General features: G+C 45.5%; 1 protein-coding gene across 1 annotated transcript; it reads left to right on the top strand.

Annotated features, from left to right (window-relative positions):
• Positions 1-17,519: 17,519 nt before the first annotated feature.
• LOC112879676 lies at positions 17,520-23,959 on the top strand. The gene is made up of 2 exons (XM_025944037.1): positions 17,520-17,574; positions 21,262-23,959. Exon 2 carries the CDS (start codon positions 21,265-21,267, stop codon positions 22,006-22,008), a length of 744 nt encoding a protein of 247 aa, XP_025799822.1. The 5' UTR covers positions 17,520-17,574; positions 21,262-21,264; the 3' UTR covers positions 22,009-23,959.
• The last annotated feature ends 1,913 nt before the right edge of the window (positions 23,960-25,872 follow it).

The raw sequence follows: 25,872 nt of genomic DNA on the forward strand, positions 1-25,872 counted from the left end.
CCTGCCTGCGTCCTTGGCCTTTGTGCTGCATCACCCTGCAGCAGCACCGCCCCTTCCCTCTCCTGGTGCAGCCCGCTCTCATCCCCTGCAAGCCGCACGCACAGAATCGGTCAGGAACAGAACAGACCCGCCGGCGCAACTTCCTTCGCAAAATTCGATCTCTACGATGCGTCCCCGTGGTAAGTTAGGTATGGAACGGAATCCCCTCGTCGTCCTCTTTCATTTGCCCCGCTTCCCGCGAGCTCTCGTGCCCTAAATCAACGGGAATTCGAGCTACAGTACCCGCCGCCACCATTGCTGCGTGATTTTGAGCTTTTTCAGATTAGGTCCCTGGAAGATTCTGTAATTAGCGTGAAAATTCCTGTGTGTTGCAAAAATTGTAGGAAACCCCCTATATCTTTTACATCTTTTCAATCCAGCCCCACCATGGAATTTTTCAGATCTAACCCTAATCTTTTCTGTATTTGTGAGCCCTATTTTCTGTGTCTTATATTTCTTTTCAGCTAACCCTTCAAGTCTATAGTTAATTGCGTATAGGTCCCTGCAGCGCTGTTTTATGCGTAGTTTCCGCGTTTTAGATCCGTTTTGATCCGTTCTTTTTGCGTTAGTCTTCTAAAACCCTAAGCTATCGTTTAGTAGCGTTGTTGTGCCGTAATTCCTGTTTTTAAAATTAAATATCAATTTAATTTGAATAATATCCTCTCATCTAGTTTTCCGAAATAAAATCCAATTAAGTCTTTTCTCCGGTTTTCATAACTAATGTTAATTTGATTAATATCCACTTAAATGTGTTTGTAATTTAATTTGTTTAGTTCAACTCGAATCATAAAGTTATGCGTTTAGATGTTCTCACAAGTTTTCTTTTCTAATTAATTATTTGATTAGTGTAAGTTGTACATAGAGAATTATATATAAAATTTGACTAAGTTCGACTTCGTCTTTATAAATGCAAATATAATATGAGTTAATTATAATTAGGGATATTCTCTCTTGAATATCTTTTACATTAGTTTTCTGGATTAAAATAAATGAAAGCCTATCGTTGTTTTATCCTTTTATAATATAAATCTCCCGATAGCTGTCTCTTTTCAACCCTAGCTCCGTTTTCCGTGTTTCTTTCTTTCTCGTGACCGTAGCAGCGAGCCTTATCCTTTAGTTCGCTCTTGTAAAGCTTTTCTTTTGTTTGTTGTATCTATTCTTAGTCGTTCTTGTTTGTTTGCTTGCTTGTATGTTTTGGGCCCGTTGCTTGTGTGACGTTAGAAGGAGTGCCATCAAAGAGCTTTGAAGATTTAGAGATTCAAGAACAAGAATTGAAGACTCTGAGCAGCTATTCTCTAAAAGAAAGGCAAGTGTTTCCTTGATCATACTTTTATCCTAACAATCACAATAAATACAACTTTTTCTTTATGCATGCATGTGTCCTAATTTTGATGGATCCTAATTAAGGATATGCCTAGTCTTTATGATCATTCCTTGTCAACCTGGGTTTTATCTTTATTGTTGGGTAGCTATTGCTTAGTTGCTTCAACTGGTTATGGTTTGGGGATAATATATAATCATGATGGCAACAATGATGATGTTACACCTGTTCTATCCATGTTCATGCGCTATGCGTTGTTAATACAAGATTATATGTTTAATCGGAACATGGAGAACCACCCAGGAAAACAGTGCAACCACAATACTATATGGCTCTGGTCTTGGCTAATTAATTAGAAACTCTAGCTTGTGATGATCTTACCGAAAGGGCAAGAGAGGAGTGCGTTGATGGGGTATAGCCCGGTCCTCTTGAGGTGTAGATATGTTCCTGGGTAAGGCGTCTTCCTCATTAGGGAGGGTTATGACCACTGCGGCCTGAAACCTTAGCGGATTGTCATAAGTTAGGGAATCTTTGTAAAGGCCTCGTAGTGAATCCCTTGCCACTCACCTCGGAAGTGTTTAAGAGGCTAGCTACCTCGGGCAAATCGGGAGACACGAATTGTGGGTAAAGTGTACAACCTCTGCAGAGTGAAAACTGATATATCAGCCGTGCTCACGGTTAAGAGCGGCTTGGACCCTCACATGATAATTGAACTTGAAGATGAATTAAATCGTGGATCATGGTTTTGTGGACCATGTTTATGGTTGTGGTTATGCTTATGCTGTATCTCTTCTCTCTCTTTTAATGTGGGTTTTTGGTATGAACTTATACCTTAGTAATCAGGTGCTAATAAAACTTGACCAACTAAAATTGCTTATCGCAGTAAGCCAGTCAGCCTTTCCTTACTTTTGGCCTTCATGTCATATAATTCCCAACACTTGCTGAGTACCAACCATAAGTGTACTCACGCTTGTTATAATTGCTGCTCAGAGGAGAAAGTGATGTGAAGTCTTTTGAAGATGCTGCTGAGTCCTAGGCCTGCGCAACCCCCGGTCGATTGCCTGTGAAGTTTGGAGTCTTCGTTTCCAGGATAAGCTGTATAACTCTGATAATCTTTATAGTCTTTTAATTCTCTTTTCGTGATACTGTTGCTGATTATTCACTGATGAAGTCACTGTATGTATGGAACTTGATCCTGGCATACATATAGTTATGCATTCGGTTTTGTTCTTAAAACCGGGTGTGACACTCAGGGGCTTAAAAGAATAAAACAGGACTTATCCGCAAATAGTTTTGAACTAAGGATGTACTGCGGGTTGATTTCCCAAAAGGGCAGGGGCTCTTTAGCAAGAATACCATGCTGAAGCGGTATCTTCTAATCAGAACCGCTGGATCTCGATCGGGTGGCTCTGATCAAAGGGGATGGGGGTAGGGGCCTGGGCGGCGGCGGTGGCTCGCCGGCGACCGCTTCCGTGGCGGCGCTCGGCCGGAGCCTGGCAATCTCAGGCTCCAGGGGTCAAAACAACCGGGGCTTGGGTCGGGTGTGATCCGCGTGACACGTGCAATCTATCTAGGGTCAAAGCGAGGCACGGGAGGGGCTCTAGTGATGAGCACGACGGTGAGGGGCGGCTCGGGGCGGCGGATTCGCCGGCGTGCATGCCGGTCTAGGCACTGCGGCCAACTAAGGACCACGACGCCTAGAGCAAAAGAACCAGGGAGCAAAGAGGAAGCTCACTGAGGGCTCGCGATGCCCGGAGCGTGGCGGAGGACGGCCGGCGGCGAGGTCCTGCAGAGGCGACGCTCGGTGTGACCGCGGACGGGCCGAGGTGGGACTGCTTCAGATCTGCTGGTCCCCCAAATCGAAGCACACACGAAATTGTTGCGGCGGGGCAACTCACCGGCGAAAGTTCCCTCGGGAAATTCCATCGTTACCGAGGCGTAGAGCTCCAATGCTGAGCCCGACGAGCTTTAGGATGGCGAGGTGGAGCTTTTGCGGGGGATGCGGTGGTCCGGGGCGCGGCGGAACGGTGGTTCGGCGGTGAGGCCGAGGGTGTTTGTGCGGCGGAGGAAAAGGGCGGCGGCGCTGGGGGTTTGGTTGGCGGCGAGGGTTAGGGTTCTAGGGCACTAGGGCGTAGGGGTTCCCCTTATGTTGGGCGGCGGCCACATTGGCGTGCGGGCCCGAGCTGGATCACGGCGGCCGGGGACTTCGGAAGCCGTTGCACGCCGGGGAAAAGGAAACAGAGGAGGACGGAGGAGCTGACGTGCGGGACCGGCCCGGCAGAGAGAGAAAGGGAGGGAGAGTGCGGCGCTCGGTCAGAAAGAGGGAGAGGGAGGGGCGCTCGGGCTGAGCTGCGCTGAGGACTGAGGGAGCTAGGCCTCGGTGTGGCCCATGCGGGGAAAGGGAGAAGAAGGGATTGGGCTGCTAGGGAGAGAAAGGGCCGGCCCCAAGGGAAAAGGAAAAGAGAGCAGGCCGGGCTGCTGGGCTGGGCTGCTGCTCTCTTCTCTTTCCTTTTCTTCTTTTCTTTTTTTTCTACACTCAAACCATTCAAACAATTCTATTTGATTTCAAATAAATTTGAATTCAAACCCTATAAACTCAACACAAGGAAAATAATGCTCCAGCATGAATGCACAAACAAGTTGATCCTATAATAAATTTTATTTTCCTGCGTTATAAAATTACTTTAAATGCAAGATAATTTAGAGAAAGCCCTAGAAATTTTATTTGAGCCAAGATAAATTCATTTAAAAATTTTGATAAATTACATTAGGTTGTTACACGACCGTCACCGCGAATTCCGCCGACGCACCCCCCTCCCTTCCTTTTCCCCTATTTCTCTTTTCCCCTTTTCTCTTTTCCTTTTTCCTTCTCCTCCTCTCACTTCCCTTGCACGCGCAGCACGACGCCGAGCAGAGCTCGACGCCGAGCGCCCGGCCACCACCACCCCCCCTTAGTGGCGACCTTCACTGGCGCTGCCTAACTTGGCCCCTCCTCTGCGCGCGTCGTGCCCCCTTGCCCGCCTCGGCGCTCGCGCTTGCCCCTACGAGCCGCGGCGGAGCAGAGCTGGCTGCCGCGCGTCGCCTCGCCACTGGCCGCCCCCCTTGCGCAGCGCATACCCCAGGCCGCCCTCCCCGCTACGCGCCACCGACCACCCTACGCGGCGACGACCCAGCGCCACCGCCGCCCCCACCGCCATTACTGGCCGCCTCCGGAGCTCACCGGCCTCCACCGCGCCCCCCTTCCTTCCCGCCCTCGCCGGCCTATAAATACCCCCACGTCGCGCCCCGCCACCACCACAACCTCCACCGCCACCCTAGCCCCCCCTCCTCGACCCTGCATCGCTGCCGCCGCAAGAGCCTCCGCCCGCCGCTGCTAGCCACCATGGGCAGGCCGCGGTGCGCCACCCCAGCTCATGGTGAGTAGAGGAATAGGTTCCCCTTGCTCCCCTCTCCGTTTTGCCCCTGCCCCCGGCCGCCGCCGTGCTCTGGAGCCGCCGGAATCGGCGCCGCCGCCGGCGCCCCTCCCCCTCCTCTATTCCAGGCAACGGGAGGAGGAAGAAGGGCAACTTTGCCCTGAGCCCCCTGCCCTTCTGCCTATTTCATTAAGAGCCCTCCCTCTCTTTAATCCCTTTTTCCAAATCAACCCCATGTTCGCTCTATTTAGGAAATGAACCCTTCCACTACACAAAATAATTACGGATAAGCCCCTGACCCTTTTCAGAGTACCCTAGGTATCCCCAGAAATTCTAATCAAGCCCTCCCCTCCCAACAGTAATTACAAATAGGCCCTTGGACCCTTATTCATTCCCTAAACCCCGTTTGGCCTATTATTTCATGCGCTAAAAACCTTCCGTTTGCCCCGAAACTTTATCACACCATTCCTAACATAATGTCGGCCATGCCATCAAGAAATCTCCCAAAAATATTCTTTCTACCATTGTTTCTTAAGTTATCCCTGATTCGGGCTCGAAGATAAAACCTTTAATTCTTTTTCTTTATTGTATGTTTGTTTGTGTGCGCTGTAGATCACGAAGTGACCAAGGGAGAACCCGCCGACGAGCAGTACTGCGAGCAAGAGCCCGAGGGCCAGTACCGCGAGCCCGAACCTGAAGGACAGTACCTCGATCAGGACTTCCTGGAAGGCTTTGTGAATGGCAAGTCCAATCCCATCCTTTGATGCATATTTATCCCAGTGTTACAAATGCAACCTATTGGCCTGTTTTATAAAATGCATCTTTTTATTGCAAGACATGATTGGATAGCCACCCCCTGATTGTTATGACCATCCCTTGATGACCTAGGAATTGCTCTGCAAGACGTTAGCTACTGCTAGAGGTGCTTGTTACCTGTTATTCCCTTTATTATATTTTGAACCATGACCACAAGCCTTTACAAAAAATAAGGGTACGAGTGTTTTAAAAGATAAAACGGGATTTTGGGAAAATAAAGGAAAGATATAGTCTGATGAGATGGACGGCGTTTTCTGTGTGAAATGCTACTAGTGTGCTGGTACCTTTGTGGTTGAGCATGGTCAGGAGATGTCCGTCTGGTCAATATAAGGATGAACTGAAGTGTCATCTTGCCTAACCCATTTATCGTACAACCACTCGACCGTTGTGTGGGCAACGGCTTAGCATGAACCCCACTAGTTGTTCTGCTAGCCAAAAGGAGAGCGGGTGAGCAACGGGAGACCATGGAGAAGGAATACGATCTGTGTGAGTTATGTCCCGGTTATGACCTTGTTGATAGGTCATTAACCCCATGGTAGCTTCCGCGTTGGCTAGTTAGATTCGGGTAAGGTGGGTAATGGCTTCGTTAGGATCCGCCGCGACATTAAGGTGCTCGTAGTGCGGTACCCTACTTGTGGGTAAAGTGTACCACCTCTGCAGAGTGAAAAATCTATTCAAATAGTCGTGTCCACGGTATTGGACGCGTTACGGCATGGTCACTTCAATAGATATCTTGGGATAGTTGGTTTTGTGGCGTTAGTTGTTTTGAAAGTGCCCGGCAATTGTGCAGTAAGCTACTGTGGACGTGGAGTCCGGTAGCAGTGAAACTAGGATCCTTTGTGTAGGATCAACCCCACTTATTATTCGATTACTATAAAAATGTCTTGAGAAAACTCTTTTATTAAACGAACCCTTGCATGTGTAAAACCTCGCTTTATCGCAAATGAACCCTAGCCTCATCCTTGATATACCCGTGCATGATCTTTATTATTTCCCCTCCGCGGGTGTGGTTGGACTTGTTGAGTACCTTTGTACTCACCTGATATATATTTGTGGTTTTCTTCAGAGGAAGACCCGGACTTCGTTGTTGAAGATGTTGAATAGAGGTTGCGTCCGCACCCAACCTTACCTGTGGTGTTAGCCCTCCGCAAGATGCTTCTACTAGCGTGTTACTCTGAGCCTGAGCTGGATCCCATGTGGGTCGTGCTTTTGTGTATCACCATAGCTGTTTTATTACTGATTATCGTCTGTATCAAGTATCCGCCTCCTCGGAGGTTTGTACGGTAATGTACCATCTGATGTAATAAATGTGTATCAGCCTCCTGGGACTGATGTTTATATCACATTTAAGTCACCTCGGATGAGGGGACGCTTCAACACGGCACTTGAAGTTAAAGTTAATACTCTTTTGAAAAGCTCCTCTAACATTTGTAAGTCATTAAAATCATCTAGTCCTTCAACTAGTAACGGTTGTGCACGATGCTCTAATATTGATATTCAAACTTGTGCTACTAACCATGCTGAAATGCAAGCCATGAAGAAAGAGATTAGTAGACTCACTCAATTAGTGCAAGAAGAAGCACCATCTCACAAACAAGTACTCAAGATAAATCCCTCACTAAGGGTAGGTGAGTTTGAGAAGCATACCAAGGGATTTGGATCGAAGTACTTAAGCAAATATGGATTTGAGAAAGGTAAGGGACCTGGAAAGAATGAAGATGGTGCATCTCAAACCATCTCTTATGTCAAGAATAACAAGAAGGCCGCCTTAGGGGCAAAAGGAGGTCTAGTGAACATGACTACTCCCATCCACAAGGGAATTGGTGAAAAACAAGGGACAAGTCATATCAAGTTTATCAAGAGAGGCACAACATGTGATGAAGGTGCTAAAATTGTTGCATCCTCATTAAAGCAAGACAAGTTTCAAGCCCCTAAGACACAAAAATCATTATCTCAAATATCTTCTTATGCGGATTATGTTTCAACTAGGAACCATCATGGTAACGTGGTTGCTATATTTGTGGGTCACCGCTCATGGAACACTAAGGTGAAAAGCCATGTGTGGGTACCCAAGGTGCTTTTGACTAACACTCAAGGACCCAAATATTGTTGGGTACCTAAAAGGAAGGAATAATCTTGTTTTGTAGGAATACTTCTCCGGTGGATCAACATGGGTGATTGATAGCGGATGTACAAATCATATGACTGGAGAAGGAAGTATGTTTGAAACCTTGAAGGAATCCGATGGTGATCATTACATTACTTTTGTCGGAAATCAAAAGGGAAAAGTGCTTGGCACCGGTAACATTGATCTAAACTCAAAATTTTCTCTTTCAAGGGTTCTCTTAGTTGAATCACTTGGGTATAACTTGTTGTCCATATCACAACTTTATACGTCGGGTTTCAATTGTTTATTTACTAACGAAGGTGTGACTGTCATTAGGAGAAGTGATGGCTCCGTTGCCTTCAAGGGTGTACTTAAGGGAAAGCTTTATCTAGTGAATTTTTCACAAGAGAAGGCGCAACTTGATACATGCTTGGTGGCAAAGTCTAGCTTGGGTTGGTTATGTGTCACACCCGGTTTTTAAAGACAAACCGAATGCATAACTATATGTATGCCAGGATCAAGTTCCATACATATAGTGACTTCATCAGTGAATAATCAGCAACAGTATCACGAAAAGACAATTAAACGACTATAAAGACTATCAGAGTTATACAGCTTATCCTGGAAACGGAGACTTCAAACTTCACAGGCAATCGACCGGGGGTTTGCGCAGGCCTAGAACTCAGCATCATCTTCAAAAAGTCTTCAGATCACTTTCTCCTCTGAGCAGCAATTATAACAAGCGTGAGTACACTTATGGTTGGTACTCAGCAAGTGTTGGGAATTATATGATATGAAGGCCAAAATCAAGGAAAGGCTGACTGGCTTACTGCGATAAGCAATTTTAGTTGGTCAAATTTTATTAGCACCTGATTACTAAGGTATAAGTTCATACCAAAGCCCACATTAAGAGAGAGAGAAGAGATATAGCATAAGCATAACCACAACCATAAACATGGTCCACGATAACCATAACCATAGCCATGGTCCACGATTTAATTCATCTTCAAGTTCAATTATCATGTGAGGGTCCAAGCCGCTCTTAACCGTGAGCACGGCTGATATATCAGTTTTCACTCCGCAGAGGTTGTACACTTTACCCACAACTCGTGTTTCCCGATTTGCCCGAGGTAGCTAGCCTCTTAAACACTTCCGAGGTGAGTGGCAAGGGATTCACTACGAGGCCTTTACAAAGATTCCCCAACTTATGATAATCCGCTAAGGTTTCAGGCCGCAGTGGTCATAACCCTCCCTAATGAGGAAATGTCTTAGCCAAGGACCACATATATCAATATGCCTCAAGAGGACCGGGCTATACCCCATCAACGCACTCCCCTCTTGCCCTTTCGGTAAAATCATCACAAGCTAGAGTTTCTAATTAATTAGCCAAGACCAGAGCCATATAGTATTGTGGTTGCACTGTTTTCCTAGGTGGTTCTCCATGTTCCGATTAAAACATATAATCTTGTGATTAACATCACCAAGAGCATGAACATGGATAAAATAGGTGAAACATCATCATTGTTGTCATCATGATTATATATTATTCCCAAACCATAACCAGTTGAAGCAACTAAGCAATAGCTACCCAACAATAAGGATAAAACCCAGGTTGACAAGGAATGATCATAAAGACTAGGCATATCCTTAATTAGGATCCATCAAAATTAGGACACATGCATGCATATAAAGAAAATGTTGTATTTATTGTGATTATTAGGACAAAAGCATGATCAAGGAAACACTTGCCTTTCTTTTAGAATATAGCTGCTCAGAGTCTTCAACTCTTATTCTTGAAACTCTATATCTTCAAAGCTCTTGGATCACGCTCCTTCTAACATCACACAAGCAACGGGCCCAAAACATACAAGCAAGCAAACAAACAAGAACGACTAAGAACAGATACAGCAAACAAAAGAAAAGCTTTAAAAGAGCGAACTAAAGGATAAGGCTCGTTGCTACGGTCACGAGAGCGCAAGAAACGCGGAAAACGGATCTAGGGTTGAAAAGATACAGCTATCGGGAGATTTATATTATAAAAGAATAAAAGAACGATAGGCTTTCATTTTTTTTAATTTAGAAAACCAATGTGAAAGATATTCAAAAGAGAATATCCCTAATTATAATTAACTCATATTATATTTGCATTTATAAAAACGAAATAGAACTTAGTCAAATTTTATATACAATTCTCTATGTATAAATTACACTAATTAAATAATTAATTACAAAAGAAAACTTATGAGAACATCTAAACGCATAACTTTATGATTCGAGTTCAACTAAAATTAAATTACAAACACATTTGAGTTGATATTAATCCAATTAACATTAATTATGAAAACCGGAGGAAAGACTTAATTGGATTTTATTTCGGAAAAGTAGATGAGAGGGTATTATTCAAATTAAATTGATATTTAATTTTAAAGACAGGAATTACGGCACAACAATGCTACTAAACGATAGCTTAGGGTTTTAGAAGACTAACGCAAAAAGAACGGATCAAAACGGATCTAAAATGCGGAATCTACACATAAAACAGCGTTGCAGGGACCTATATGCAATTAACTATAGACTTTAGGGGTTAGCTGAAAAGAAATACAAGACACAGAAAATAGTGCTTGCAAAATAGGAAAAGATTAGGGTTAGATCTGAAAAATTCGATGGTGGGGCTGGATTGAGAAGATGGAATAGATCTAGGGGGTTTTTCTGCAATATTTGCAAGACATAGGAATTTTCGCGGAAATTACAGAAGCTTCCAGGGACTAGATCACGAAAAGCTTGAAACAGGCAGCAATGATGACCGGCGGGTACTGTAGCTCGAATTCCTGTCGATTTAGGGCACGAGAGGTCGCGGGAAGCGGGGCAATTGAAAGAGGACGACGAGGGGATTCCGTTCCATACCTTACTTACCACGGGGACGAATCGAGGTGATCGAATTTCGCGGAGGAAGATCACGGTGGCTGTTCTGTTCATGCATGTTCCATTCCTGGGCTGATGCGCTTGTTCCTGTGCTGGGCATGGTTCTGTAGGGGCGACGCTGGGCACCAGGGACGGCCTGCAGGGGGGGGCGCGGCTGTGGGGAAAGGGGGACGTGGCGCTGGGCTCGGGCGCAGAGGAGGAGACGCACGGGCGGCTGCTTCTGCAGGTGGCGCTCACGGAAGGGGAAAGAGCAGATGCAGGGGCAGAGCCGAGCGGCCTGCAGGGGGCACGGCGCAAGGAGGGAGGCGCGACGCATGGCGGGTTGCAGGGGCTGGGCGACGGCGCGTCTGGTGGCCGGCGGCAGCATCTGTTCGTGGATGCGCAGGAGGAGGGAGGGTATGCGATGGCGGCGCACGGCAGGGGGATGCGAGCAGGGAGACGATGGGCGTGCAGGGAAGGATGTAGAGGTTAGGGCCGGCTACCTGGGCAGAAGAAACGCGATGCGCAGTGTCTCAGGTAGGTTTTATATAGGTGCAGGGGCTAGGGCACAGGGGGAGGGCGGCGTGCAGAAGAAGTAGATCGGAACGGGGGCTCGACTCGCGGATCTTTATAGAGCGAAACATCCTGTCTTGGCATGATAGATACGCCAAGGAAAAAGGGACCGTCGCACAGCACCTGGACTCGATCGAGCCTGGCTGGTGGGGGTGCGGGGGGGGGGGGTCGAGGATTTAGCGAGCAGGGGACCGATGCGAGGCCGAGGGATTCGGTTGTGGGCCAAAACAGGATCGGGTGAGAGCTGAACACGAAAACGAGCTGACTGCGCTAGTTGAACGTGAACCATTTATTCGGTAACGCAAAAAGAGGAGAAAAGGATCAGGCCGAGTCGTTGGGGCTGACGGCGATCGAACATCATCGGAAAAACACCGAAGACGAGCCGCGAGGCATCGTTTTCAAGCATGACCTGATCGAGGAGAATGGTTAGAGGATCAGGAACTCGATGGAATCTCTTAAAGATTCGAAGAGACAAGATTAAAAGGATGTACAACAAGATATGGCTCGGTCCGACTACGATGAGAATCAAAATAGAAATATTTTCCAGAACATATTTTCAAGTTGAAAATAAATCTAGAAAAGTCTAGATAAATATTTTAAACCACGAAAAATATATTCCGGAAGAATCCTAAAAATTCCGAGGAAAACTCGGGAGGTAATTTGGGATACGAGGAATCCAAATAAAATATTTGAACTTCATGAAAAAGAATTTTAGAGCTTTCCAAATAAAATAAAAATGGATCTAGCTCTAAGATAAATAGAATAATTGCCAATTTTTTTAAAAAAAATTCTCGGAAAATCCTATTGATAGATGAACACATTGTAAAAGATAGTCACATCCTAAAATTGAATATTTTAGGGTGTGACATTATGGCATCGCCGACTAGCCCATGTTGGGATGAGAAACCTAAAAAAACTCCTAAAAGAGGGTCACATTCTAGGACTAACCAATGTCTTTTTTGAGAAAGATCGTATTTGTAGTGCTTGTCAAGCCGGAAAACAAGTTGGAGTTCCTCATCCATCAAAGAGCATTGTCACCACCGTCAAGCCATTGGAGCTACTATACATGGACTTATTCGGCCCGGTGGCTTATATGAGTATTGGTGGTAATAAATATGGCCTTGTCATTGTTGATGATTATTCTCGTTTCACTTGGGTATTCTTTTTGCATGACAAAAGTGTAGTGCAAGATACACTCAAGAAATTTGCAAAGAGAGCTCAAAATGAATTCGACACCAAGATCAAGAAAGTGAGAAGTGACAATGGCACCGAATTCAAGAACACCAACATTGAAAAATTCCTTGATGAAGAGGGCATTGGTCATGAGTTCTCCGTTCCATATACTCCACAACAAAATGGAATTGTTGAAAGGAAAAATAGAACTCTCATTGAAGCCGCAAGGACAATGCTTGATGAATACAAGGTCTCGGATAAATTTTGGGCGGAAGCAATCAACACGGCATGCCATGCCATTAATCGTCTTTATCTACACAAGATCTTGAACAAGATAGCCTACGAGCTTCTACTTGGTAAAAATCCTAACGTGTCTTACTTTAGAGTTTTTGGAAGTAAGTGCTTCATTCTTAACAAGAAGCCCAAGAACTCCAAATTTGCACCCAAAGTTGATAAAGGTTTTCTTCTTGGTTATGCCTCAAATGCTCATGGCTATCGTGTCTTCAACAAAACCTCCGGTTGTGTTGAAGTTGCGTGTGATGTGACATTTGATGAATCTAATAGCTCTCAAGGGGAGCAAGTTGATGGTGTTATAGGAATGGAGGAATCACCAAGCAAGGCGATTAAGAAGCTAGCCACTGGTGAAATAAAGCCTCAAGAACGAATAGATCAAGATGGTGGTGATGATGATGATGATATGTTGATGTTGAGAGGGACATCTACATCCACCTCCGCAGTGCAACCCGGAAACTCCGGTAATACATCCAGAGACTTCGGATCCCCTATCCGGAGTATCCGGACTGTGGACCGGACTATCCGGATTACAGAAGTTGAACCCTCAACTCCACATCAAGATCAATCTCAGGCTGAAGAAGAAGTTGAGCCAATACAACATGAAGCTAAGGTTCCCCATCCAAGAATCCATCAAATTATCCAAAAGGATCATCCCGTAGATAACATCCTTGGAAGCATAAGAAAAGGGGTAACTACTCGTTCTCTTTTGGCAACTTTTTGTGAATATTACTCGTTTGTTTCTTCCTTGGAACCACTTAAGGTAGAAGAAGCTCTGGATGATCCGGATTGGGTGATGGCTATGCAAGAAGAATTGAACAACTTCACACGGAATGAAGTCTGGTCCTTAGTAGAAAGACCCAAGCAAAATGTTATTGGAACAAAGTGGGTTTTTCAAAACAAACAAGATGAACATGGCATGGTGACAAGGAACAAAGCAAGGCTGGTTGCTCAAAGCTTCACACAAATTGAAGGTTTGGATTTTGGTGAGACTTATGCCCCCGTAGCTAGGCTTGAGTCAATTCGTATCTTGCTTGCCTTTGCAACTCACCATGATTTCAAGCTATACCAAATGGATGTGAAGAGTGCTTTTCTTAATGGACCAATTTCCGAATTGGTATATGTTGAGCAACCACCGGGTTTTGAAGATTCTAAGTTTCCTAATCACGTCTACAAGCTCCATAAGGCGCTCTATGGGCTTAAGCAAGCTACTAGAGCATGGTATGAATGCCTTAAGGATTTCCTCTAAAGGAAAGGCTTTGAGATAGGCAAAGCCGATCCTACTCTTTTCACTCACAAAGTTGACAAAGAAATTTTTGTATGCCAAATATATGTCGATGACATTATATTTGGCACTACTAATCAATCTTGGTGCGAGGACTTTAGTAGGATCATGACAAAAGGATTTGAGATGTCCATGATGGGCGAGTTAACCTTCTTCCTTGGATTTCAAATCAAGCAACTCAAGGAAGGCACTTTCATTTGTTAAACCAAGTATACTAAAGATATGCTGAAGAAGTTTGACATGGAGAATGCCAAGCCTATCAAGACACCCATGCCAACTAATGGACATCTCGATCTAAATGAAGATGGCAAGGCCGTAGACCAAAAGGTATATCGCTCCATGATTGGATCCCTTCTTTACCTTTGTGCATCTAGGCCCAATATCATGCTTAGTGTGTGCATGTGTGCAAGATTTCAAGCTAATCCTAAGGAATGTCATCTTATGGCTGTTAAGAGAATTCTAAGATATTTGTTTTACACTCCGTACCTTGGCTTGTCGTATCCCAAGGGCTCCGCTTTCAATCTACTTGGCTACTCCGATTCGGATTATGCCAGTTGCAAAGTAGATAGGAAGAGTACATCGGGGACTTGTCAATTCCTTGGTCGGTCCCTTGTGTCTTGGAGTTCTAAGAAACAAAATTCCGTTGCCTTATCCACTGCCGAAGCCGAGTATGTTGTTGCAGGTGCTTGTTGTGCACAACTATTGTGGATGAGATTTACTTTGAGCGATTTTGGTTGCAAGTTTAGTAAGATTCCACTCTTGTATGACAACAAGAGTGCCATCAAGCTAGCAAACAACCCAGTAAACCACTCAAGAACCAAACATATTGATATAAGACATCATTCCTTGGGAGACCATGAAACCAAAGGAGATATCGTTTTGAGTCATGTAAGCACCGATAAACAACTAGCCGATATCTTCACCAAACCACTTGATGAGCAAAGGTTTTGTAACTTGAGGAGTGAGCTAAATATTTTGGATTCTCATAACTTAGTTTGAGATCATGCACATGTTTTGCTTGCTATAGAGTAATTTTCAAAGAAAACTTGAATCTTTTCTTTCTTACTTGAGAGTAATGTGTGACAGTTCGTGTATTTGTGATGTTAGACATATATTTTGTTAGTGTGAAATGTGTGTTTGTTTGTATAAAGCTTATGTGTGTTTATGTGAAGCTTTTGAAAATTTAAAGTGCAAGTAAAAAAAGGGTATTTTTGTAAATGCAGAAAAACCTAGGGTTATTTTTGTAAAATGTAATTGGATAAGGGTAATTTCAAAATAAGTGAAAGGTGGTTTTGTAAACATGTTTTTCTTATTTTATGCCTTATAAAAATATATTATTTATCCAAAAGTTTCATTTGAAATGTGTATGTTGAAGTGTGTAAAAATTTTGGGTAAAGTGGTAAAAATAAGGGTATTTATGTGATTTTATAAAAGTACAAGTCCTTTTATGCAAATGTTTGATTTACAAAAGTAACTTTTAAAGTTACCCAGGACTAAAGTGTAAAAAGTGCAAGTCATCATGACATGTCTATCCAACCATTATGACGAGTCTATCCCGTCATCATGACGTGTCATAAATGCTTGCATTTAGGTCCTGAATTTTATAAAATTTCATTCTTTAGGACAAAAGCAATTCAAATCCGACTTTTGTTCAAAGATTCACGTGTAAAAATATAAGTTTTGAGTTTTTGAACTTGGGCCCTAAAGCAATGTTGTAGAGTTTGAAAAACTCTCCAACTTTCGTTTTGGGCATTTCTTCATTTGGGTTTTAAATCAACGGGAAATTTTATTTTACAGATAGGCCCTTGCAATTTTCTGTATTTATGTATAGGTCCTTGGGGAAATCTGTTCATCCTTCTCCTCTATTTCTTTTCTTCCCTGGCGCCCTTATCTTCTTCCCTGGCAATTCTTCTTTGCTTCTTCCACCGGCAGCACAGTCCCAATCTTTATCCTCTCTCTCTCTTTATTTCCTTCCTTCCCTCAGGCGGCGCTCATTTGCTTCCTTCCTCCCTCCCTCTGTTCACTTGGGGTGGCGCCCAGGGGCACTCCTGCCCCGGGCAGGCGGCGTGCGCTGGCGTCACGCGGGCCGGCACTGCAGCTTCAGGCGCGGCCAAGCTCGGCTCAGGCAGCCGGCGTGCGAGGCGCGCAGCGCAGGCCCGGGCGGGGCGGCGGCTGCAGCAAGCGCTGGAGAGCGGCCCACGCGAGCGGCAGGCGAGCGGCCCACGCGCGGGAGGCACTGGCGGTACGGGCAGCTCGTGGGCGCGGTGCACGGGCGAGCGGTAGCCGCGGCCCGAGCGGCGAGCGGAGGCGCTGCGCTAGGCGGGCCCAGGCGGGGTGCGCGGGCTCGGGTGGCGCGCGAGCGCGCGGCAGCAGGTGCTGGCGGCGGCTGGCGCAGGGCCAGTCGCCCGGGCGTTGGCGCGAGCGGAGGCAGGCCGGCAGCGCGCGGACGCACGGCCCAGGAGCACGGGGGCAGCTCGGTTGGTGCGGAGCCAGCGGCTGGGCGCGCAGGCGGCGCGGAGCGAGCGCCGGGCGAGTGTGGGCTGGCGGCACGCAACGTGCTGGCACAGGTGACGGTTGCAGTGCGGTGCAAGCGAGCCCAGGAGCGGAGCACAGGTAGCAGGGGCGCGCTGGCTCAGACGGCAGGCGGGCTGTGCAAGCGCGGGAGCTGGGCGCCAACGATGCAGGGCAGTTCAAGTGGAGCGCGGGCATAGAGAGCCGGCGCGAGCGCAGGGCTGGTGGCAAACGCAAGCGCACGCGGGGTGGAGCAGCGCGCGGCTCAGACGGTGTTGGTGCCGGAGCAGAGCAGGCCCATGGACATGAGCAAGTGCAGTGCTGGGCGTACAGGCAGCATTGGAACGGCGCGGGGTGGCCGGGCATGGTGAGCCCGGAGGAGCAGCGCAGCCGCGTCTGGGCGACTCTTGGGGTCATTCGCCAAATGCAGAGGACGGGCGGTGGCCGAGAAGGGTGGATGCGAACTCGTTCACTCGCGAGATGCACGAGGAGCAGGCGAGCCGGAAGGAAAGGCGGCGAAGCGGAGGTGGTGGCCGGATGTAACGAGCTCGGAGGAGCCACGCACGGCGAGCTCCCTTTATCCGTGCGGAGGTCGAAGCAGGAGCAATGTGACACGGGTCTGACTTGCGACGCAGGACTGACGGCCGACTCGATTCATTTCCGCAGGCGCATGCGGAAGCAAGGCAATCGACCACGCGCATGCAGGCTGGGGGCCGATGGTGTGGAAGCAGAACGGGAGCGGCGGCCATGCGAGTGGTTGCGCGAGTATGCCGGCAGTGCATGCACCGGAGCAGTCAGGTCAAGGAGAGTTTCTTCTTCCGTGGGCAGAGGATGTTGAACTCGTGAACAAGAAAACCCTGACGTTCGCGGAGAAGTCGGTATAGCGAACCAATCCAGCTCTATCGTTTCGTCCCAGGGATCCACGACATCCAGCAGCTCCTATTCCTCGTCGATCACCGAGCAAGACCACAAATCACCGCGGGGAATATCCCTTCGGCCATCTTCCACCACGGCAACCCTTCCCGGCAAACTTCTTCGTCACTCACGGAATCTCGTCACCGTCGAGCTCTTCTCATCGCCAAACCTGTTCACCGTGGGAATTCACTTTCCGCGTGTTCCCCTTCATAAACAAGGCTACCCCAAGGTTTGCCCTAATTCACTAAATCTTCCTAATGCCGGCGACTCCCTAGCCGGAATATCGTCGTTAACTTCCTGTTATCTGTTTTTCTGGACCAGGGACTTGATTGCTATGTTTTAGAAAGTTCTAGGGTGTTCTTTGTAAGATTTCCAAAGATTTCTGTATTTCAAATCGATGAACTTCTACATTTCATAGATTTTCGTAGGAAATTCATAAAAATGTAAAATCAGTTTTGTTTGAAATCCTAAGTCAAACCTTACAAATTTTATGTTGTGCTCTTGAATTGAAAATCTTTGATGTGTGGTCTAGGTCAAATGTTAGGAAATGAACGTTTTATTGTGCTTTATATTGTATGCATGTGATATAGCTGAGAAATAAGTATAGAATATATGTTTTAAATGGAGATATGTGACAGTTAGTTAATCCTGTCACCCGAGTGCTCATATCTCTGCCCTCAAGACATTGTCCTCGTCTTGATTGTCGTTTCATTAAGGTTCACTTCGTATAAAGATCCTTGTTAATCCGTGTGTATCTGCTACTTAGCCAATACCTCTCTGCAGCTATGCTTTAGTATCGGCTATCAGATCAGCCGCTAAGCACCTGTTTCCTTTGAGTTTAGAATACTTCTGTGTAACAGTTATCAGCCGATGCATTTCTTTTGGTACTTCTACCATCGGCTGATTAACTGAAACGGTTGTTACCTTTCTAGTATCGGCTACTGCCGATACAATTCTTTGTTCTGTCCTACACCGGCTGCACATAGTCGATGTATCAAAGGTATACACACAATCTTAGGGTTCTTGCCATCGACCTATCCAAGCCGATTTTAGTTGCTCTCCATATCAGTTATGGCCGATCAATCCTTAGTTTTCTCATCCTTATCCACATACTTCTATCAGTCGATTTATCGACTAAGAGATTGGCTATATAGCTATCGATCATATACCCTTAACCACACTTCATTCGGCTATACGTCACTCAATTGTTGTGCTGACGCAATCGAGTCGATATAACCACACTTAGTTACCTAGAATAACACTTAAGCACATCTCATTTAAGACAACTGCTTTAGGAATCATCCTTCTGCCAAAGTAATCGATGCTTTCATCGATCATCTAGGAAACCGATGCACCTTTCCATCGGCTAAACCTCTATTATTTCTAATCGGCTCTGTTGTAATCTTCAACGAGTAGCTGATTCTAATTAGTTATCCACCTACAGCTCTGTTTAAGTTTAACTTCAAATCTTTTTGGTTGTGATGTGAATAGTGTGTTATATGAGTGCCGGATTGCAACTGTATTGTGAAGTAAGATAGTTTCATATGCACACTTTGAATGTAATGTGGCATTGCATGTAGATACGATTACTTCGGCAACGGTACCTATGAGATCTCCCCGAAGTCGACGGAGGATGTTCCTGAAGACCAAATAAACGTCACCAAGGAATTAACTGAAGCCCCGAACCAAAGTTCAGAAGATATTGACATTTCTGACTTCAGCCCCACCAGTAAAGGCAAGCCCCGGTGCATATCCCAGTATTTCAATCTATTACAATTCCATTATTATATTATATATCTTGCATTACATCTAGGAGTTGAAATGAAACCCTAGTTGCATAAGATCTTAGGAATCCAATGTATTGTACCTGAGTCCTTATCGCTTAGATGCTCTGCTAAATAGGGCCGGTAAAAGTCAGGTGATTTCCTGTCACTCGCGCGATATAGGAGTTGCATGTTTACATTTCTGCAATCACTATAAGGATGACGGACAGGGTCATGTGTTGTAACATGACCTGAAGATTTACCCTGTCTGTTTTGTTAAAAGTGGTTAAGGTCGAACCATGTGGTAGTGGTGGCTAAGCGTTTGAAAGTACTAGCCACATACCGCAAAATATGGTAAGCGGTAAGCCTAGTACCCGATTGGCCCGGCAAATGGACGCATCTCCACCACTCGACCTTTATTTTATGTTTACACGCACCGACGTGTGGGAGTACGTTCTGCATGGCAGACAGGAATACGGGTTTTGTAGTCACGCTACAGACGTATGTCCTGCACGAGTGATGTGCGTACGGTCCTACAGTCGCTTGTGGTGGCCCTGATCCATAACCCGGAATATGAGGGAAACGGTTGCTTCGGAACACTCTGTTGGTATTCCAAGCGTGTGTGTTAGATTTACCTTGCAAGGTTAAATTCGATTCGGATCGTCCGCCTCTCACGAGGATTGAGACTTCTTATCCCTTTTACCACAGAGAGTAAAAAGTGAAATTATTGATAAAGCAATCTTGATGGATGATAATTTCTATCTTGCTTGTTTAGTATAGGTGCTTACCTAGATGACTAATCAAACTAGAATTTGAGAGCTAAAACTTGCAAATAGATTATACTTTTAGATGCTTTTCAGCTAAAATTAACTCAGAACCCTTGTAATGCCTTCATGAGTCTAGTTATGGGCTAAAGTGTACCCAATCCCGGGTAAGCCTTGCTGAGTATTAGTATACTCAGTCTTGCTAGTTATGTATTTCAGGTAAAGTCTTTGAAGCCCCTACTCTTTCCCTTATCTTGGCCCGGAGCTCTTCCAGACGGTTGGCCCTTGGAATAGGATCCGTCCTCGGCCAACACTGATGATACCGAGTGATGTCATGCCAGGGCTTAGTATGACATCCGTCTCGACGACGCATTGTGAATTGTCACGTATGTTTTCCGCTGCTAAAAACCATAACTTTATCAGTTTGTAATAATTTCTCTAAGTTTGAAACTTAGTACTTCTTTTGGAAACCCTTGTAATGTAATTCCCTGTGATGTAAAATGTGATGGTGATTGTATCTCTGGACTCACCTTCATGTGAGGTAACCTTATTTGATCCTGTGTATCGGTGGTTTATCGGGACGTTACCCGACAGTCCAAGGGATTATACCGTTTGAAGCACGTTAGAGCCCTCGGGAGTGGACTCGCGTACTTGAGCCGGTATAATTTAGGTTGGTTCTGCCACATAATGTTCCCATTGTTGATTGTTGGCTAGTCTCAAGCTAAGTGAGCCTCTCATATCACGAGATATCACTGTCAAAATTCCATCCTATCCTTCACCAAAAATTCTGCTTGGGATGAGCCGGATACTCCGGTCATACGTCCGGGATACTCCGGATGGTAAAACCATCCCATATATACCGTGGAGGGGGTTGGTTAAAACGTTTCGTTCTTCTTTTTCACCGCCACCGCCTCCTTCTTCCTCTCCTCTGCCTCCCTCACGCCCACGGGGCGATTTCCACAATCCAAGCCCATAAGACTTGCAAATCGTTGAAGGAAGAGCACTCTCCCATCCAGAATCTCTGGAGAACGCATTGGATTTGAAGTTTCCCGCATTTTCAACTCCATTAAGGTATTCAAACTTCAAATCGCCCGATCTCTCAATGTAGTTGATGAAATTGGATATTCTTTAGGGCATTATCTTCACTCATGTCTAGCAGCTCGTACCCCAAATTTCACTCAAATCCCATGGTTGAATCCTTCAATTTCTTGAAAGTAGGGTTTAAAATTTGATGCCCGGAGACTCCGGATGCTCTATCCGGATACTCCGAACGGTGTGGCCGGAGTATCCGGACATATACCCGGACTCTCCGGATTTTCAGAATTCCAGCCAGCACGTTTCTCCTCTATTGTTTCTAGACTAATTCTAATCACTCAATCCTATGTCTAGGCTATGGGAAGAGACCGTGCACATGCTTCTACTGGGCAGAGACGGCAAAAACGTCGCCATGATCCTCAACATCAAGTGGAAGAGGACTCCCCTCCGAGTCCTCCTCCAAGGGAACTTCACCCTAACCATCGCCCCGGCAAGGAACCTGCCGGCAGCAGCCAAGCCTCATCTCGTGCAGCTCGTCAGGCCCCTTACATGATGCCAAGCATGGCTGTGCCTCCTCCTTCTCAAGCAAATCCATCAAGACGAGGAATTGCTTGGGAAATCTGCCCTCGCACACCTCCACGTCTTCAAATCGAATATCAAGAAGATCAACGTCAATATCCTAGGTGCCCGAAGCTTACCCGTCCTCAAATTCTGCCCGAGTTTACTGTTTCCATGGGAAGAAACAACTTCAAGCAAATAGTGGCACTCACCAATGCACGCAAGGAGGACGTGTACAAGTATGAGAAGGCAGAAAACTTGGAAAGGAGATTTTGGTGTCAGTTGCATCAAGATTTCTACTCCTCTGTCATCATGCACAAGGGCAAGGCCCCAATTGTCTCTTGCAAGTATGTTGATTGGGCATATTTTGAGAAGCTCAACGATCCATTCTTCAATCAAGCCATTGCAAAGTACAAGGAATTCGGACTCTATGACATCATGGGGTTTAGGTACGATTGGAATGAGGAGATACTTGCTCAATTTCACTCCTCTCTATTTTATGAGCAAGGCAAATTGCCTTCTTTTGGACCACCGAGGGGGTGAAGTATGGGGTAGATTATATGACCTTCTCTAGACTTCTTGGACTTGGCTTAGAGGATGAGAAGAGAGATCCAATTCATGTGGAAAATCAATTGAAGCCAAATCAGCTACCGGCCCTCTTCTACAATCCGATTCTAGCGGAAGCCGGTAATGCAAGCACCCTCAACCTTTCTACTATACAATGAATCAGTTCTTTCATGCCACCATTGATGCCAAGGATTGATGCAATTTAGAGAGAAAGAGCAGTGCGAACTAAAAAAAAAGATAATCGGGAGATGAAAAAGATACATAGACATCTAAAGTAAAGGGATGTATATATTATTCCTATATATATCATCTATCTATGAAAAAAGTAAACAGAGTTCGTTTTTGGGTTCCCCGAAGCCCCGAATGGATTGGATCGTTTCTGCTTCTGCCAACGAATGCTACAGCACTAAGATACTTTGCTTGCAACCTTCTTGCCCGTGTCATGCTCGGTGGGAGACCCTTCTCCATTATGGATTTTATTTGGAATGAGTTAAGGAGGACGATGAATGATCCCTAGAAATTTCTACCATCTGCTCCTTATATCATGTACATGATCGAGAGGGTTACCAAGGTCACTTTTCCTAAGGACTGCAAGCATACAGCTCTTCACCTTCGTCCTCGGTCCGGTGATGCACCGCACGCTCCTCCTCTTCATGCGGTGCTACAAGGAATCCGAGATTTGATCCCGCTCCATCTCATTCTGGTGTATGTTCTTCCTCTCGCCACCATCATCATGATTCGTTCCTCAAGCGGGCACTCAAGAGCATCTTTAGCATGTGCAAGACCGCAACTCATGAGATTAATGAAAACCACCATGACATTATTAAGATCAAGGGTCACTTAGGACTTCCAGCGGATCCCTACCATGAGTTGCCCGAGTTTGATGACCCATTTGCCAAGTGGGATGCTGCGGATGAGACCGCCATTGCTGCTGCTCATGCTCCACTTCCTCGCCCACGTCGACGCACCCGTGCTCCTACACACTCTCGTCACTCTCCTCCTCATGGCCAAGAGATCTTTGATGAAGAGGAAGAGACCGAGGAAGAAGAACCCCACAACTACCGCGAGATACCCTACTCGGATGACGATGAGGATACCTCCAATGAGGACGCCCAAGATGATGATGAGTAGAAGACCTCCTTGCTCTTTTTCATTCCCTTTTTGGCACTTGATGACAAAGGGGGAGTGAAAATGATCATTTATGTACTCATTTGGGCTTTGTATCAAACTTAATGTTGTCTTATCGTTTCGCTTGAACAATCTTTGTGTAAGGACTATGTGGTGTGAGAAAACTTGTAATGTGTGTTACTCTGTGTTGATTGTCAGTTTGAAGTTTATTTTAAGGCTGAAGTGATAGTGTGACTCTTATTTAAATTGTGATGCAGTGTTATTTTTTTCGGGGTTCTATGCTGATGGTCCGGATACTCCGGAAATACTTCCGGATACTCCGGACACGTGATCCGGAGTCTCCGGACATATACCCGGAGTCTCCGAGTTCTGTTGACAACACAAGTTTTTCTTGATTGAATAACATGACATGTGCATTACACACTATCTCAGCACACACTTGCTCACCCCACTGTAGAGTGTACAAAGAGCTTTCATATCTTCTCCTAATATGCCAACTTTGACTTTTGAGAAGTCAATTTGAAATTCAAATTCATGGAATACATTAAGGGAGAGCTCTTTACATTCCTAAGTTTACATCTTTATGGTTATCAAATGAGATACATGTGGGTTGTCATCAATCACCAAAAAGGGGGAGATTGAAATATATATAGGCCCCTTAGTGGATTTTGGTGATAGATGACAAAGCACATGTATATTTAATCATGTTATTAAGCATGTGTGCAGGTGCTAAGGGTGACTAAGCAAAGCATATAACGAAGCATGAACCCTCAAAAAGGATATGAAAAGCGGTGTTTTCAAGTGTACTAAAAGACTATATTTTAGTTTTGAAATTGAGTATACGAACGCCGTACTATCAAGAGGGACTTTGATCCACAAGCGTTGATGTGGTAGTTGTGCTTAAGAGAACCTACAAAAACCATGAGAAACAATCCTACCATTAAAAAGAGACTTCCTGTGAAATTCCTGCCTAACCCGGAGTGTCCGAGTTCCTGTCCGGAATGTCCGGACAGAGAGTTCAGAGTATCTGGACGTATACCCGGAGTCTCCGAGTTACTGTTACCTATCCGCAAAACTCTCTGGTCCGAAGTCTCCGTGTGGTAGAACCGCCTAAATTATTCCAGCTCAAGTGCACTAGTCATCGTTGTTCAGCCGATACTAACCCAACGCACTTCAAACGGAACAATCCATTGGTCTGTCGGGTCTCCACCCGATACAACCACGGTTCAACTGGATCGAAGCAGGTTTACCTCGCGCGAAGGCGAGTTTACAATCACAGCACAGCTCATCAACTTTTTAATTTACAGAAACACAAATATTATTATTACAAGCCTTTTTCAAACTTAAGGTAAACTTATACAAACAGTGTTTAAAATTACAAGCTTAACAGCTTGTCCATGTTCACAGCGGAAGGAAAATAAACACGCGACTAAACACGTCGCGAAGGCTGACACCATGCTCAGCCCAATGCCTGGTGTTACTCAGGAGGGTCACTGCCAGCCGGGGACGGATCCCACTCCACGGACCAGCCAAAAGGAACAGAAGTTGGCCACGCAGGGTTGTCCATGGGGTTCTCGAGGGTCATACCTGAAAAATTTACTAGCAAAACTGAGTATACTAATACTCAGCAAGACTTACCCTCTTCGTGGTATACTAAGCCAGGTAACTAGACTCATGAAGGCATTGTAAAGGTTCTGGGTTTATTTTCAGCTGAAAAGCAACAAAGAGTATGATCTACTTTCAAATTTTAGCTTTCCAGATTCTAGTTGATTATCCATTCTAGGTAAGCACCTACACTAAGCAAGCAAGGTTGAGCTTAACTTTCATCAAGATAATTCCATTAATAATTGCACTTCTTACTCTACGTTGCAGAAGGAATAAGCAGTCTCAATCTCCATGAGAAACGGACGATTCTAAATCGAATTTCACCCTTGCAAGGTAAACCTAACTCACATGCTTGGAACATCCAAAGATCGTTTCGAAACAACCGTTTACCTTTCATTCCGGGTTGTGGAACAGGGCCATCACAAGCGACTGTAGGATTGTGCGCACACCAATTGTGCAGGACATACATCTGTAGCGCGACTACATGACCGTACTCCTGTCCGCAGTGCGGAACGCACTCCCGCACGTCAGTGCGTGAGAAAAACCAAATTACGAGTGGTGGGAGGTATGTCCACTTGCCGGGCCGATTGGTTACTAGGCTTGCCGCTTTACCATATTTCGCGGTATGTGGTTAGTACTTTCAAACGCTTAGCCACCACTACCACACACTACGACCTTAACAACTTTTATCAAAATAGACAGGGTAAACCTCCAGGTCATGATACTGCACATGACCCTGTCCATTATCCTTATAGTGATTGCAGAATAGTAAACATGCAACTCCTATATCGCGCGAGTGACAGGAAAGCACTCGACTTTTACCAGCCCTATTTAGCAGAGCGTCTATGCGATAAGGACTCGGGTACAATACATTGGATTCCTAAGATTTTATGCAACTAGGGTTTCATTTCAACTCCTAGACGTAATGCAAGATATATAATATAATAATGAAATTGTAATAAATTGAAATACTGGTGTATGCATCGGGGCTTGCCTTCTTGAGTGGGGTTGGGGGCAGGAGTGTCAGAGACTTCCGAACTTTGGTTCGGGGCTTCAGTTAGATTCTCGGTGACGTTTGTCGGGTCTTCAAAAAACCCTTGATCTTGT

This window comes from Panicum hallii, chromosome 2 (genome assembly GCF_002211085.1).
Source record: "Panicum hallii strain FIL2 chromosome 2, PHallii_v3.1, whole genome shotgun sequence".
In the NCBI taxonomy this organism is placed as follows: Eukaryota; Viridiplantae; Streptophyta; class Magnoliopsida; order Poales; family Poaceae; genus Panicum; species Panicum hallii.

Bases quoted from the DNA above. Each gene is read 5' to 3' on its own strand.
- LOC112879676 (XM_025944037.1), top strand. From the start codon at position 21,265: ATGGGAAGAGACCGTGCACATGCTTCTACTGGGCAGAGACGGCAAAAA.